This window comes from Saccopteryx leptura, chromosome 1 (genome assembly GCF_036850995.1).
Source record: "Saccopteryx leptura isolate mSacLep1 chromosome 1, mSacLep1_pri_phased_curated, whole genome shotgun sequence".
Classification (NCBI taxonomy): domain Eukaryota; kingdom Metazoa; phylum Chordata; class Mammalia; order Chiroptera; family Emballonuridae; genus Saccopteryx; species Saccopteryx leptura.
Window position 1 is genome coordinate 229,615,816 of NC_089503.1, and position 16,687 is coordinate 229,632,502.

General features: G+C 34.6%; 1 protein-coding gene across 6 annotated transcripts in view; it reads right to left on the bottom strand.

The window, feature by feature from the left end:
* Window positions 1-16,687, bottom strand: part of GRIA2 (glutamate ionotropic receptor AMPA type subunit 2) — a 130,017-nt gene that overhangs the window by 112,798 nt on the left and 532 nt on the right. For all 6 annotated transcript variants that reach the window (XM_066387507.1, XM_066387498.1, XM_066387540.1 and 3 more), the window contains exon 2: window positions 16,130-16,270. In XM_066387507.1, the coding sequence (XP_066243604.1) occupies window positions 16,130-16,270 (141 nt within the window). The remainder of the gene's footprint in view (window positions 1-16,129; window positions 16,271-16,687) is intronic.

Genomic DNA, 16,687 nt, shown 5'->3' on the forward strand with positions numbered 1-16,687 from the left:
AAGTTAATGCAAACTTTGAAGCTTTTAATCAAAACAAAAAATTATTGTGACATATATTAATATCTGTTTTGTTTTTTTGTTTGTTTGTTTTCTGAAGCTGGAAACGGGGAGAGACAGTCAGACAGACTCCCGCATGCGCTCCACCTGGCACGCCCACCAGGGGCAACGCTCTGCCCACCAGGGGGCGATGCTCTGCCCCTCAGGGGCGTCGCTCTGCACGACCAGAGCCACTCCAGCGCCTGGGGCAGAGGCCAAGGAGCAATCCCCAGCGCCCAGGCCATCCTTGCTCCAATGGAGCCTTGGCTGCGGGAGGGGAAGAGAGAGACAGAGAGGAAGGAGGGGGGGGTGGAGAAGCAAATAGGTGCTTCTCCTATGTGCCCTGGCCAGGAATCGAACCCGGGTCCCCCGCACGCCAGGCCGACGCTCTACCGCTGAGCCAACCGGCCAGGGCCTATTAATATCTGTTTAATCACAACATGGAAAAAAAAGAAACAGAAGTAATCCCTTGAAGGAAAACAAGGTCTGTGTTCCATGGAATTATTTAGAAAAATCTGCCTTCTTAGTCTACCTTCATCCTGCTCCATTCTATACCACCAGTGCATTACCCATATCCTTCAGCGGGACGTCATTCATCCTTAGTAGAGTGACATCAAAAGGCTTTTGCTTACTCACTGTCTTCAGCCTTTATAAGTGGGATGAGAAAAGAGACTAAGCTAGTATTTGCAAAATACTGAGCTTTTCAGAAAGCATCAACAGAAAAGGTATCAACACTGTAGTTCCACTGATGTATGGTAATTTTTTAATTTATTTTTACATAGGTAAAATTTTTGTAGCCACCAAAAGATATATTAAAACATAAATAGATGACTAGACTTTTGCAGAAATTTAATTAATACATTTCATTTAATTGTCATGTTGAAAGTAAAAAATCTTTCTTTTAAAGTTCATGAAAAGACAGTGTATTAGAAATGCATTTCAGGGCCACGTTAAGTGCTGAGTTTTCCACAAAATGTACTTTAAAGAATTAGAAAATTCTCTGATGTTTGACCAAAAATACACAGTGCATGTCATATACCCTTAGGCAAACTGAAAGTATTTATTGATGCAAGTAACATTTTTGTATTTTATTTAGTATTCCAGTTTAAGTTAGATTTTTTTCATAAATAGCTTGATATTTGGCTGTTTTTAAGACATATTGTTTTTTTAAGACACATAGCTGTTTTTTTAAGACAAATTGAGGATGAAACTATATATTAGTTAATAAAACAATGGATATCTGAGTTCCTTTACCTTTCTTTATTGCATTCAAATTGTGATCTTTAGTTTTAATATTCTATTTGTGAACACATACAGATTGTTACACTGAATTAACTTCCAAGTGTTCTTCAAAAACTAAGTAATAATCATAACCCATTCCTTCAACCTTGATATGGATTAAGAAATATGCAAAACTAGCAGTATGCTTAAGTGATGTTAGTGCTGTGACACAAGCCAAAAAACACACATTTTTTACTTACCACTTTGCTCTCAGTTAATGTCCAGACCTGACATCCTCATTTATTGATCTGTGACCCCAGTGATACAAAAATCACAATTTATAAAAAATAGCACTGCTCAGGAAAAAAGTGCCTTGCATAACTTTACTTTCTTTTGACCGTGACAGAGTTTCAATCTCATTTATTTCACTTTCTGGGCAAATTCTATTTGTTTTTAACTTCCTGAGGAACTATTTACTCAAGAAGAAAATCTGAAGGCATTTTAAATCAATGAGGAGATATATATATGTTGTGACAATTGACTAAGCTTATAAAGGTAAAAATAAAGCTGTATCCCTACTTTAGTAATTATGCCAAATAAATTCAAATGAATCAAAGATTCATTTTGAATCATGAAACTAAAATAAGACAGATAGTAAATTAAATGATGGGAAGTTGTATTTTAAAAAATAAATCTGAATGGAAAGGTCTTTATGAACAAGGCACAAAAATCCTGGAACAATAAAATAAACAATTTCTAAATTTAAGCATATATGTCTTCTTAATAATTATAAACTGAAAACATAATTCTAAAAAATCATGAACAAGTTAAAAGAAAAAGAAAAGGCAACAGATGCAAAACATGACAAAGTATGAGTTATTTTAATGTATGTATCTCGAAGTAATAAATAGACCCACAACCCAGTAGTATAATGGGTAAATATATGAACAAGTGCATAACCACACAGATATACAACCCTACCTAACATAAATGGACCACTACCTTTTTCTGCACAGTTTTTGTTTAAAGTTTTGCCATTGGTATTTTATTGCTTAATTTACAGTGCTAAGTCTTAACTGGTGTTAAATGCTCCTCAATACATTATTTTAATTTCTGTGTTTGGGTGTGTGTGTGTGTGTGTGTGTGTGTGTGTGTGTATGTGTGTGTGATGCTGAGGTCTCCAGTTCAAAATCCCGGGCTTGCTGGGTCAAGGCACAAACGACAACCAATCTATAGTGAAGCAACTATGAGTTGATACTTCTCACCTACCTCCCTCTCTCTGTAAAATCAATAAATTAAATCTTAAAAATAATAAAAATAAAACACTATTTATAATAAATAATACAGTCTACATCAAATTAATTTCCATGAAAATCATTCAGAAATTTCTGTAGTCCATGACAGTTCAAACTGAATTGAAGAGCTTTTGGTAGAGAAGAAAGAGAAAATCATGCAAAATACAATATAAATTATCATCTCCAAATCTAATTCAAAATATTGAAATTCTTTTTGGAAGATCAACACTTCAAATTATTGTTAATATCACTAGTTCCTCATTTGTCCACCCAGTGTTTCAACAATATAGTCTATGTCAATGTATAATACAATGACTTTTCATCTTCCATCAAGACGTTTATTTTATGTTTTCTTCACAGTTGTTGGAATTACCACTTCTGCTCTTAAGATACTTTGATTCATATGTAGTTCCAAGGTATGAGATAATATTTATAAATGACTTAGAAACAATGACTTTACACATTCACTACACATAAAATCATCTAGTTGATCTAGATTAACTACTTCTATCTTTACCATTAAAGAAAGCAAAAGAAAAAAAGATTTTCACCCACAGATAATTTCCAGTGCATACCCACATTACTGTTTTTGTTTGTTTGTTTTTCTGCACCTCGGACACTATCAAAAGGGTCAGCATAAACAAGTATCTAGTAAGAGTTTGAGGAAAGAACCGAAGAAAGAAAACTCTTTGATAAGTTTTGGATGCATATAAACAATGAACAATGTAGACTTCAGTATTTTGAAGATGAGTATTTGACTTTTATCCAATATATTCTACCTCAGGCCCACATCCAAAATAATAACTATATCTTATAAATGTATGGATTTATTTTAAAAGAATAATTCTGTCCCAAATTCTTACTATACTACATTGAAAAGTTCATTCATTGCTATTAATTGCAATCTGAGGTAGCATCAGAATAATGAAAGTCAACACACATTAAGATAATGAATAGTTTTTAAAGAAAGAAAAAATTGAGCTCATTCACAGGACTTTCTTAGTTTTACTCATTATCAAGGGTTACATCCTCTCAAAAAGAGCCTCTCCAATCTTCAAAGGAAGAAATCTTTAGATTAGTAATTATTTCAAAATTTTCCAAACTTTCAAGACCTTTCCGACAGAATAGAAATCCGCAAAAGAGAGCCTCCTTACCCATTATAAGCAAGAAACGTGTGAATAAGATTACAATGGCCCAACCAGCCAGTATCAAGATACAGACAATTTATCCACAGGGAAGAAGTCAAGGAATCTGTTCCAAGTTTAATGCCACCCTATCCATGGGAAATATCTACCATTAATTTTATTGGCTCAAATATCTTGATGATGGACATGTAAACTGAACAGTATCAGATAGTCAAACTTAATGCCAGCAAGAATTTACATTTTTTAAACCTATGCATGATTTTCAGTTCTTACAATTTTATCTGTAGAATTTTAGAGAAAGGATTTGTGGATGAAGAATACACTAAAATTCTTGTAAAATGCATATATTTAACAGTTTTCTGAAAATAATACTACTAAGATCTAGTATTAGCTTGAGTATTATATTATAAAAGCTTAATAATTGGAAAATTTCATAGAGTAATGTTAATTTTCCTTAGCCAACTTCTCTTCCATTCATCTAAAAGCATGAAGCTCAGTATATGTGACAAATATGCATTTAGGGGAATTGGGCTCACTAAAATTAGTACCATTAATCACTATATTATATTGGTCACTATTAATTATTTAAATTTGACAATTACATTATGAGGCAGGTATCATAATGATCCCCATTTAACAGAGGAAGTAAAAGGATTAGAAAGTTTAACTGATGTGCACAAAGTTACACAACTAGTAAATGCTGGAGCTGTAATTACAATCTATGTCTGCTTATTTTAATATATTAGCGGCACGACCATCTGAGACTGGGAAAGGCTCTAGCCTTGGAAGCAGCAGACATGGTTTCTAGGCTAGTGCTCCTTCACAAATTCACAATAGCTTAGAACAACTCACATATCTGTTTTCTCATCTGAAAAATGACTATAATAATAATTCCATTTGTCCTATAAACTTTGCCAAGTTACAGCAAAGATCGAGCAGATTTAAAAGTATTTTTAAAAGATTAAATTTATGCATAAATACAAAATTATCAAATATAGAAACTCTCTGAATACAGGGATTGCCATTTTATTTTCCTATAATGCTCTGAGCATGCTGTTTAGTTCATAATTAAAGCTCAAGGTACAAGGAAAAGGGAATGCTTGGCTCATTTGTAACAAAAATTAATTACGATATATATTTTCTTAGTTAAATTCCCAATAATATTATCAAGCAGGGTAAGGAAACTCCTTTATTGTAGGAAAAGAAAAAAATGCTTTGTGTCATAAAACTACTAATTGTATTCAGACCCATATTAGCCTGATTTCAAAGCCTGTGTTCTCTTCACTTTTCATTTAAATAAATATAATTTAATTAAGTGAAATAAACATTAGGAATCTATGGTGTGCACAGTGAGACAAAGTGTTAAGATATCTTAATTATGTGCTTGAAAGATCTACCAGGGATAAAAGAGTTCCAAATTGTTCAACAGTCTACAGAGGGGAATTTAAGTCTACTTAAATTTCAGCCTAAAAAATCATCCTCATACTTCTCATAATTTTAAGTGGCTTATGTGGTTTATTGTATTAGTCTCTTTGTCACCACATGTGCTGCACTGGTATACAAACAACGGAAAAGTTTTCAATAAGAAGCTAGTAATGCATTTTCTGTTGTTCTCTGGCTCTTGTTCTAAGGGCTTATCCAAGCAATGCAGAGCTCCTACCCAAGAAGTAATAATAAAAGTTTACTAATTTTTATACACTTACATGGGCCAAGCATAGTATAGAGTGTTTCTTGCCTACTGTTTAGCTTCAAAACAATCCTATAATGTATGATTCCTTTTTACAAAGGTGACAACTGAAAACTTAGCTTAAACACCTTAACCAATGCCACACATTTAATGGTAGAACTAGATTCAGTTCCAGTTTTAGGTCATTAAGTAATGCTATTCTAGCTCCCAGGACATCATAGCTGTAAACTGCAATGAATCAAGGTTTTATATTTTCATAGACAAAACACTTGTGCCCTTACCATTAAGATGACAATACTTGACTTGTTTGTGTTCTGAGATATGAAGATCAAAGTTTATGTTACTCCCCACCAAATAACTAAAACTATAAAGCTCCTCAATATATCCTCTAAATTATTGCCTCAGTTAGTAAAATTTCCTCTCCAAATGTAAATTAGTAATAGAGTAAACTGGTAAAAACTTAAAAATATAATAAAACAGATAAAGCTATAAATTGTGAAAATTTGTGAGAATTATAGAACTCAATGTCACCATTTCATTCATAAACTAAAAAGAAGATTGCAATTTTTATTCCTCAAAAGCACCAGACATAAATAAAAAAAATAATGACATAAATGGAAATGTATGTTTCAAAAAAAATTAGTAAAGCACACATCTTTCCTACTACCCCTAGAGATGGTCACTTCCAGAACTTTCTTTGATAAAGTCTTATGAAAAAATGAGATGCTTTTCTAAAAATTTTTTTAAGGAAAGCCCTTCTCCCACTCTAGAATTATGGGAGCTATTTCTGTGGTAGCTGGATCATGAAAAACTGATTAGTCCCTCTAAATATCTATAATTTACAATAAATAGCTTACATGAAGCCTTTGAAGAATGTGTTAAAAATGTTCCAAATTAGATCTACTAAAATGTATATGACAATACTTTCAAATATATTAATGAAACTGACCACCCTATACCTTATAATCCCTATTCACTGGGTTGAAAAATGTTCATTGTGTTCTGTATTCCAGTCTCAAATTATCCTTAATAATTTTTTAAATAATTAATTTTAATGACAAAAAATACATGTTGTTCATGAGTTGTTAATTTTGTTATTCTTCAAAGACATGCTAATATATATTTAAATATATGTAGGATTTAAAAAAAATATTATTCAGTTGTAAAGAAATACAATATATCACTACCAAATAACATATATGAAAAGAAAAATATTACTGTGTTCCATTGACAAACCTCATTTTTCAGTATCTATCAAGCAGTTGTTGAATTGCTACAAGTATTCCAGGCACAGGTCTGCTACACCAAGCAGGACATAAAGTTTATTTTGACACATTACATATCCCTCATAAATTTAAAGTCTTATAATATGTTATATAGTACATATTTTTATCTACCATATTTCTAAAACTTTTCAGAAAATATTTTACTTCATAATTATTAAGAATAACATTGTTTGCTCATTCAGAATGCTAAAGCGCCTAAAAATGGTGTTTTTGCCTGAGAGGGATGCATAATTCCTCTTTTCCTTCATGTGTTCCTTTAGAACAGTGGTAGTCAACCTGGTCCCTACCACCCACTAGCGGGCGTTCCAGCTTTCATGGTGGGCGGTAGCGGAGCAACCAAAGCATAAATAAAAAGATAGATTTAACTATAGTAAGTTATTTTATAAAGATTTATTCTGTCAAACTTAGTGAAAATCCAACATAAAGTACTTGGTAAGTAATTATTATTATATGCTTTAACTTGCTGTAACTCTGCTTTATAAATTTTATAAAGTAAAGTTACTTCCCTACTTTATAAATCACCATTACTGTGGAACCAGTGGGTGGTTAGAAAATTTTACTACTAACAGAGATACAAAAGTGGGTGGTACATATAAAAAGGTTGACTACCCCTGCTCTAGAAGTAGTTAATAATTTTTGTGACAAGTAATTCACTCTTATAGTAGCTCTATGCTATTATAGAAAAGAGTGACCAGCAAAGTGCAAACTGAGCAACATCAAGTCAAGGAAAAGCTAAACAATAACGATAGAAGTAAAAAAGAATTCTATGTTCCAAATCCCCACTGCCCTAACTAGTACACCAAATTATTCTGCCTCTTGGATTTTTTTCCTGCATGTATGGCCTCCACCCCACACCTTAAGAAATCTGACAATTTTAATCTGCAATAAAAGGAAAATAAATCTGGCAATTTCAATATGCAATAAAAAAAGTATTTTTCCTTTGGCCTGAAAATATGTTTTTTGAAATGCATGTTCTACCATTTTATTCTTGCACTAGAAATTTTACAATATATATACTCCTATTACTGACATTTTCTTACTGCAATGGACTGAACTGCAATGCTAGGGAAATTGTAACATGAATACTAAATCTGAAACAATATTTTAATGCAAAGCCTTAATATCAGCTGCAAATGGTTTATGAATTATGAAAAACTTTTCTTATATCAAATTATATAACTTTGAGTTTCAATTAAATTCATGATGAAGTTAGAAATGATCAAGGCTGTCTTTTGTTATAGGGATGAAGAATTAGATAAGCCCTGGCCGGTTGGCTCAGTGGTAGAGCGTCGGCCTGGCATGCAGAAGTCCCAGGTTCGATTCCCGGCCAGGGCACACAGGAGAGGCGCCCATCTGCTTCTCCACCCCTCCCCTTCTCCTTCCTCTCTGTCTGTCTCTTCCCCTCCCGCAGTCGAGGCTCCATTGGAGCAAAAGATGGCCTGGGCGCTGGGGATGGCTCCTTGGCCTCTGCCCCAGGCGCTAGAGGGGCTCTGGTCTTGACAGAGCGACGCCCCAGATGGGCAGAGCCTCGCCCCCTGGTGGGGGTGCCGGGTGGATCCCGGTCGGGCGCATGCGGGAGTCTGTCTGACTGCCTCCCTGTTTCCAACTTCAGAAAAATACAAAAAAAAAAAAAGAATCAGATAATATTTTCCTATATTTTGATCATAAACATTAGAGTATATTCAGTTTGTATAAACATATTTCTATTATTTCCATCAGTATAATTGTGCATTTAGAAAGATATACTAAAAATATTCACATTGAAGGAATACCTCCTGGGGTTCACTAAAATTCAATCAGAGTAAAAGTATCAGAGGACCATAAAACAAGTGAATATGTAGTTTGCAATTAATTTTAAAAGAAGAATAAATAAACACTGTAAATATATGATGCCTATTCAAAGACAAACTAAAACTTGAGCATTGCTCAATTCAACCCAGTTTGTATTTATATTTTAAACTGAAATAATCAAGAAAAAAATGGTATTAACATAACATATCCATAAATAAACTAAATAAAACCATAAAGTAAAATTATTAAGAAAAATATAAATACTAAAATTATAAGGGGTATATATGTCATTTGTTTGAGAAATGTGAGGAGATATGGAAATTAAAACATTTTAAGAAACTGTCTTCTTATAAATTCCCTTACTTTAATGACCTCCATATCTCCAAAATCTATTTGTTTCCATTCAGTTAAAAACACAAGGATCAAGATTCTAAATTTTAAAACTGTCTTTAATGGTAGACAACAAATGAGAAGGAAGCATATTGGACAGTTTTTTTTTTCTATGCAATGTTAATTAATGTATAAAATTATAAAACTATAATAACAAATTGAGGTGTGTTGCTAAAGCAAATTATCAATAGAATAAATGTAAAACAAAGATATGTTATCAAAAAACAAATCCTAAAGATAGATTGCTCATTCAAAAATAGAAAAAGAAAAACACGTATGTTAAAAATCACACATATTAATGCAAATATTAGAAGACTTAGGCCATGTCATGCAAGGAACTGTGTCCATAAACTTCTTATTCAAAGATATTCCCTATAAAAATATACTGTAATTTAGTATTTTTTAAAATATTGCACTAAAAAAATTAACATGGAAAATTGTGATATATAATACCCTGAGGGTGAGGAGCACACCATGACATTTTGCTGCCATACTGGGAATATATATATACTCACATTTTGTGGATAATCCAAAATTAAAATGAGAGATGAACATACCAGTAACTGTCTAGGCCCTTATAATTGATTCTTGTATCCTAACCATTCGTAACATGGCTTTTGCATTATCCTAAAAACATTTATAAATCCTCTAAAAATGTATATTGTACATATTTTTAGCAAATTATTTTAACATGTACCTATGTAACTTTAGGCATAAAGATAATAACTTTAAACACACCTAACTTAGAGATGAAAAGAAAAAAAGTATTACACCTTTCTCTAAATAGGATTTGAGGCCGACACCATATAAATTGTTTCTTTTGAAATCCAAATGTAAAAGCAAAATTCTGACTTTGAAAAGTATAATTTTACACTAAGAAGATCTGTACTATTTAATGTGTTTAATAGATAAATAATCATTAAGGGCCTCATTGCACTGGGAACTGCACTAGGGTTTCTGAAAGTTACACAGACAACAATGGCATGATCCTGCCTTCAAGAAAATCAGATTTTTTCATTTCCGTGTTAGTTTTAAAATGTTTCCATTCTATAAGTGAAAATGATCAAAAATGACAAAATACTTTAAATTGAATAATACTGAAAAATAATAGATGTTAGACTCCCAATCAACAGCACTGTAAGAACCATGTCTATTTCTCATCCAAATTAGGAAAGTCTTCTTTGAAAAACACTTTGGTGTTTGAAAATTTTTAAATCATGGGTGATTTTGAAAATTTTAACTTTGAATTCAACAACTAATTTTCCTTTCGTATTAAAGAGACATAGTCATACAACACGTTTGGCAAATAGTAATTCAGATCATTAGAGAAACCCTTGGAAATTTTGACTGAAAATTGCCAAAACAAAAAAACTAGTATTTTAATACTTTCTGGGCTATATTCTGTAGAATCTGGTTTAAAAATGAAAGGAAATATATTAGTCAGTAGCATTAACATCCTAGTGAAATGTTTAAATCTAATACTTTAGCTCTGTGAAAATCAGCCTTTGCTCAGTTCAGGAAAAAAGAAGATCGTTCTGTGTATTCACTTAGATTTGATTTCCTCTACAAGAGGGGGAGAGTAAAGAAGTAGGAAGAGGAGGGAAAAAACTCAATACTCTTTGAAAACTCAATTATATAGTAAAACACACTGGAATAATTAGGAAGAAACAATTGCTCTTTTTGAGCCTTAAAATTTCTGGAACTCTAAGAAGTTTTAAAATTTGTTAAGTATTATTGGAAGAGATTTCAAGAAGATCTAAGATTTGGGCATGAATCAGCATTCTATTGTCATAATGTCACCGTGGAATGAACCTAGCACTTGAAAGGCTTGATAGGAAATAGGAACACTACCATACCTCTAGTCAACAAGGTAAAGCCTGAAACTTCAGAAAGGAATAGCATAGGAATAAATTCTTATTATCATTAAGCCTCTTTGGTTTCATACAGTAATTTTCATTAAGTTTCTCTTTTTCTAAAATAGCATATTTTAACTAGCACCATACTTTGATTTCTGTTTGGTATAATATATTACTTTCTTGAAATTTTCTTGTGATAAGTGAAGTATTGCATTTACAAAAATCTGATGACAAATTATCCTTCCATATAAAAAGCTATTTCTTTCTTTGGAACCTCCAGTTGAATATGACTGAATATTTACACCACCATGCCGTAAGGTACTGCGTTCTTGCATATCTATTCATGACCTCCTTCACACCAGGAATTCTTATCATTGTTTAAAAGTTGATTCTGGTTTTATCAAAATTTTGCATATTTTTAAGTTGGTAACTTCAGGTTTTAGTAATTATCTCAATGGCAAAACATGATTACCCAGACAATCTATAACTACGTACAATCTATATTTATAGCTATAGCCATACATATATACATATTCAATTTATACTTATTTCTCCATACACATAATGTTGCATTAATACAAAGTGTAATAAAGGTTTAGCAAATATTAATTAAATGAACGCAGATGCACAACATCAATAATTTATGACTAACGCCAATGATAAGAAATACACCTTTTCTATAATACCTGGATAATCAAGTCTAATAGGTTGAAAAAATATAATTTTAGAATTCTCTCTCTTCCAAGAGCATTTACAGTTAGTGCTGTTTATGAATGCCTGCATAATTTAAGTTTACAAAATAATTTAAAATAATCTATTTTAAAATAAAATTGAAAGCATTTTTTAAAAGTCACCAAGAATTTTCTTTTCAACAGCATTTTAAGTGATTTTTTGCAGAGTAAATGCTTTTATTTTCATTTTATTCTTTATAAATCTGTTCGTAATGTTTCAGAAGGTATTTGGTGTGCGCAACAGTTTCAGGAAAGAACAATATTTTCTCCAACATCTCCATCTGCTGGCTTAGAGAAAAAGTAGATTTTTATCTGCTATTTCCTTAAATTTAATATTTTGTGATTTATTTTTATGTAATTGAAATATAAAGTTATTAAACAGACTATAATTGAAGTATAAAATTATTTTTTAAATAAACTAATAGCTATTTCTTAAAGTCATTCATAAAATAAATAGATTTTGAGCAGGAAATTTAATATTTAATATTTTTAATTTCAAAACCCTATGAGATCAAATATTTGTTTATAGCACATTTAGACAGTTTTATATTAAATAAGTTGTAGTAATGAGCACAGCATTAAAATTTATTAAAAATTTTTAGAATGCAAAAGTGTTACTATTTTTCTAAAATCTGTTGATTCTGTTAACAATATGTGGTGTAAACACATAAGCCATATCAAGTTTATTATTTTCACAACAATTTTGAATTACTGCAATAGACTGCTTTTGTATAAATAAGTACTACTAGACCATCTTCAGGCCCTGACACTCAAGTTCTTACACAAGACCACAGGGGCCAGTGTTCACTGAAGGCATCTAGGCCTACGAGTCTTTGAAAACTACTCGAAAGAGCATAGTAGAGAAAAGTTGAAATAAATGAATTAATATAAGAAAAGTATTCATTTTGTCTCTGGCAAATAGAAGACACTAAATAATTATGGCAGGAATGGAAGAAGGGAGGGCAGGGGGAGAAAGGAATTCTTAAGGCCCATCAATGGTTTCAATTGTTGAACAGTCAGATGATCATACATTAGTTGTTATTTTTTTCTTTCTAATTTTATGGTTTGTATTTTCTCATAATGGACGTTTATGGTACGTTTGAACAACTCTTAGGAAAAAGAATAAAAACCTTAGTATTATCTGTACCTAAGAAGAAAAGAAAGGAAGAAAGGGAACGGGGGAGGAGGGGGGTGGAAGAGGAAGGGAGAGAGAAATTGGAAATCTGTCTATTTCCTCAGGTACCCATGGAAACAAATGGGAACAAAAAGGAACTTGCATTTTCCTGCTGTGACTGTGAAAGAGAAGCATGTGGGAGTTCAGTGCAATGCACAGTCATTTTACCCACTTCAGAATATAATGACTTCATTTCGTTTGCATAACCTTAATCCATGCAGTAGATCTTACAGGATCCTTAAATCCTGTGTCAACCTCAGCATTTCCAAAGAAGTTCCCTCATATAAGGAATAAAATTAAATTAGCAAACTAATATATTTTTTCTATTTTGGAATTATTAAAGTATAAAATTTTACTTTCTTAATATGTAAATTTAACCCTGTGCAATTTTTATGGTTTAACTGGGAGGAGGAATAAAGTACTTTTTGAACATTGATGGATAATACATATTTTAATACCAGAGTTTGAGAGTAGACTTCCTTAGATTACTGGAAGAAATAAGGGAAGACCTTTTGGTTTTAGCTATCAACACATTTGATGCTGCTTCTTCCACTTCATAGGAGAAAGAATCATAGACTCTGTCTGAAAAGCCAGGGAGGAAAACGGCTAAGCACTGGAGAGCAACCTCAAGCAGGATTTAAATAATCAAGACTCATCTGGGCAAGTTTGATATTTGATATTAGAGATTTCCGTTCATTTCTTGACTGCTGACTTTGTGATTGTAGTTTACATAAGCATCTTTCTCCTCTGAAAAGAGTTAAACTATTTTTTCATTTTCTATTGACCTATGCAAAATAAATAAATAAAATAATAAGAACTCAAACGCTCCATTTATTTTCACAATCTAAATTCCTAAAATAATGAAGAAACTGAGCCATACAAATGTTAAGTGATTCACCTAGTCAATGAGTCAATGTCAACTCCAGAAAATTCTACCCAATAAGCTCTCTTCTGCAACAGTGCCTCCCTAGTTCTCTTTAGCAATCAGTAAGGTTCCTTATGACATGGGTGTTGTAAATGCCATATTCTGAAGTCCTGGGTGGGAACCGTGAAAATACATTCAGTTCCTCACCATCATTTGTTTTAGTATCCTACAATAATAATCCATGGAGGAGTACTCTTGCAATCTGGAGACACACAAATTTCTATTTCAGCTTCGTTTTCTGTGCAAAATGAAGATGTGATTTTCATTTCAGTTTCTTAAGACTGTGGTCAAATAAATTGTGTGTGTGTAAATGAAATCCATGTCCTTATTAATTAATGAATGTGTCATTCCGTGGAAGCTCATGGAGTTATATATGTGTTTAATATATTTACATTTTTCTGTCTACAGATCTGATTTTATTAAAATTTATGTGAAAAAATAAATCTATTAAAAATATTGAGACTGAAGACCTAAACTAGTTACATAACCTAAACTAACTGTAAGCATTACTCTACAAAGCTCCAACAGAGTGATTCAACATTCATTGGACTCAAGGGACATTCGTTTTGTGGACATGACCATTATTTTCTCAGTCAGCCCTCTAGTTATTTTCACTAATGAGTGAACTTCTCTATCATTGACCATTTTCAAAAAGTAGATCTGTTGATTACTTTCACCTCATTTTCAAAATCTCCATACTTCCAGTAATCACAGTCCTGACTTAGGTTCATTAGCACAGTTGTATGTCAGTCATAATTTGGGGGGGGGGGACTGGAAACTTGGTATCAAATCAAATAAATAATCTAAATCTAATAGGTAATTAGGACAAGTATAAAAGCCTTCCAAAATTAAATTACAGGGGTTTCTTTATATATATGTATATATAGTAAAAATGTCCAAGAGATTCTTATATTTTTTATGGAGATTTTTTTTTAAGCTGCAAATCCACTTTAAGAGTCTCTCTCCACTTTCTCTCTTTTTCCTTCCTTCCCCCTCCTCCCAGCTCCAATTTCTTTTCTCACTTGATATCAACATTTGAAGAAAACATGTAGCACAGAAACCTTCTTTCATTGGTTCTTCATAAACAGTTTAATTCTAGGCATCTAATCTACTGTGACATTCATAATGACCCTGTTCTAATGGTCTAAGAAAATTGTTACATTTCTTCATTCATCCGGGTGACAGTGGTTTAAAAATGAGTTGATGATGTTCCTGATATGATAATATAGCCAACCGATCGCATATATGATTAAGGCTTAATATGGGGAAGTAGGATGGCACCAGTTGTTTGTCTAATGTAGGAAGACAGCAGTTGGGTTTTTCTTCTGTGGTAATTTTCCGCTAGCTCCTTTACACTGTAGCCAAAGTGGGAGGTGAACCATCTGCAAAGCCCCCTCCCAACTGTTAACTATGAAATACAAACTGAAAACATCAAAGCAGGGAAGAATCACCCCAGCCCAGTCTGCAGCAAATGATGGCAGCTGCTGCTGAGAACAGAGCAGGAAGGTACAGTGGCCGCAGCTGCACACCCACGCGGGCGCGGGGATGGGAGCGCCTGGACAAGGGCCGCCGAGCCTTTCCATTGAACCCTTTCGAGATTTAATTGCTCGGGTTCTATTACTTTGTAGTCTCGAGAGAGCTTCATCGTGTGTCCCGCAACACTAAACAGTGATGGGGCTAATATGGGTAACTGCAAAGACTAAAATGGCTGATCAGCGACTTCTTCAGATTTTCAAACTCGGCTGAATCCAACTGCTTTCAGATCCCTTTTTTCTCGCTGCCCTTGCCACGCCACTCTACCTGAGAACAAAGCGCACCCGGCCGGCGAGCTGACCGCGGCCCCCGGGGCAGAATTGCCCCCTTCAGCTGAAGGCTGAAACTCAACTAAGCGGCGAGAAAGGGACTTGCTCGGGCTCCACCGGTACCCGGCCCCTGCCGGATCCACCCGGGCCTGCGTCAGCCTCCTTTCCCGCGGCACCTCACCGCGCCCCTCCGGTGGGCGTTATGTAACAGCCCCGTGCCCAACTCCGGAACCATTTAACAACTTGTCCCGTCGAGTTGGAAGATACAGGGTTCACGGGGTCTGTAGAGTGAACCCGAGCTGGCTTGTAGGTCTAAACCCGGGGCCGAAGGCGAGGGCTGCAGCTGCCTGGGCAGGCGGCCGGGTTCCGGTAGTCCCCCGTGGGATCTATCCGAAAGCCTGACGGCGCGCCCTGGGGAACAGCGTGTTCTCTGTGGGCAGGGTGCCACCGGGCGCGCGGGGCTGGGGAAGGAGGGGCCAGGGAGAGCTTCTCTTGAAGTACTCAAGGTAAGCGAGAAACCCCTGAAACGAAGGAGGACTCCAACTCCTACCCCACCTCTCTAGTGCGCACACTCTTCAATGCCGGTCGCTCCTTCCTCACCCCCACCCTCCCATCCAGCCGGGGTCCCCGAGATTGCGGCCACTTTCTCCCTACGCTGTCACACGCAGGCGCGTGTGCAGTCACTCACACCCACACACTGACACACTGAAAGACGCACACACCACTCCGCACTCACATTCGCTGGCTTTCCGTGTGCGGCACCTGAAAGGTATGAATATTCATTACTTACAAGCATTGGTGACTGCGAAGCTGTTTGCTACCTCCAAATTGTCGATGTGCGGTGTTAGTCTGAACTCCGAAGTGGAAAACTGAACCATCCCTACCCGAAATGCACTGTATTCTTGATCGGCGCCCCTGGGAAATAGCCCCCCTGCAAAGAACAAACACCAAGCAGAAGAATAGTGTCAGTGCCCAGGAGGGAAAAGAGGAGCCCGCTGGCGCCCAACAGCCCAGGAGTCTCTTATTCACGCTAAAAGGCGAAATAAACACATCAAGAGACTCCGGTAGCGGGGGGTCGAACATCCAAATGGTAGTCGAGGAGTCAAGGCACAGATGAGAGTCTGAGGGCAAGGTTGGTGGCAAGACACATTCGCCTTTCCCATTAATCACAAGCTTTGCATTCAGAACCTTAGTGAATCTGAGCAAATGGTAAAATTTTAAGGCAGAATTAATAAAATTCGCGGGTCAGAAATGAGATTTTAATCCTCTATTGTATCAAAGTCATCGTCTTTTTATTTTGTTTCATCTTAAGAAAAACATGTATATTCTAGGCAGTTTAAATCTGGAA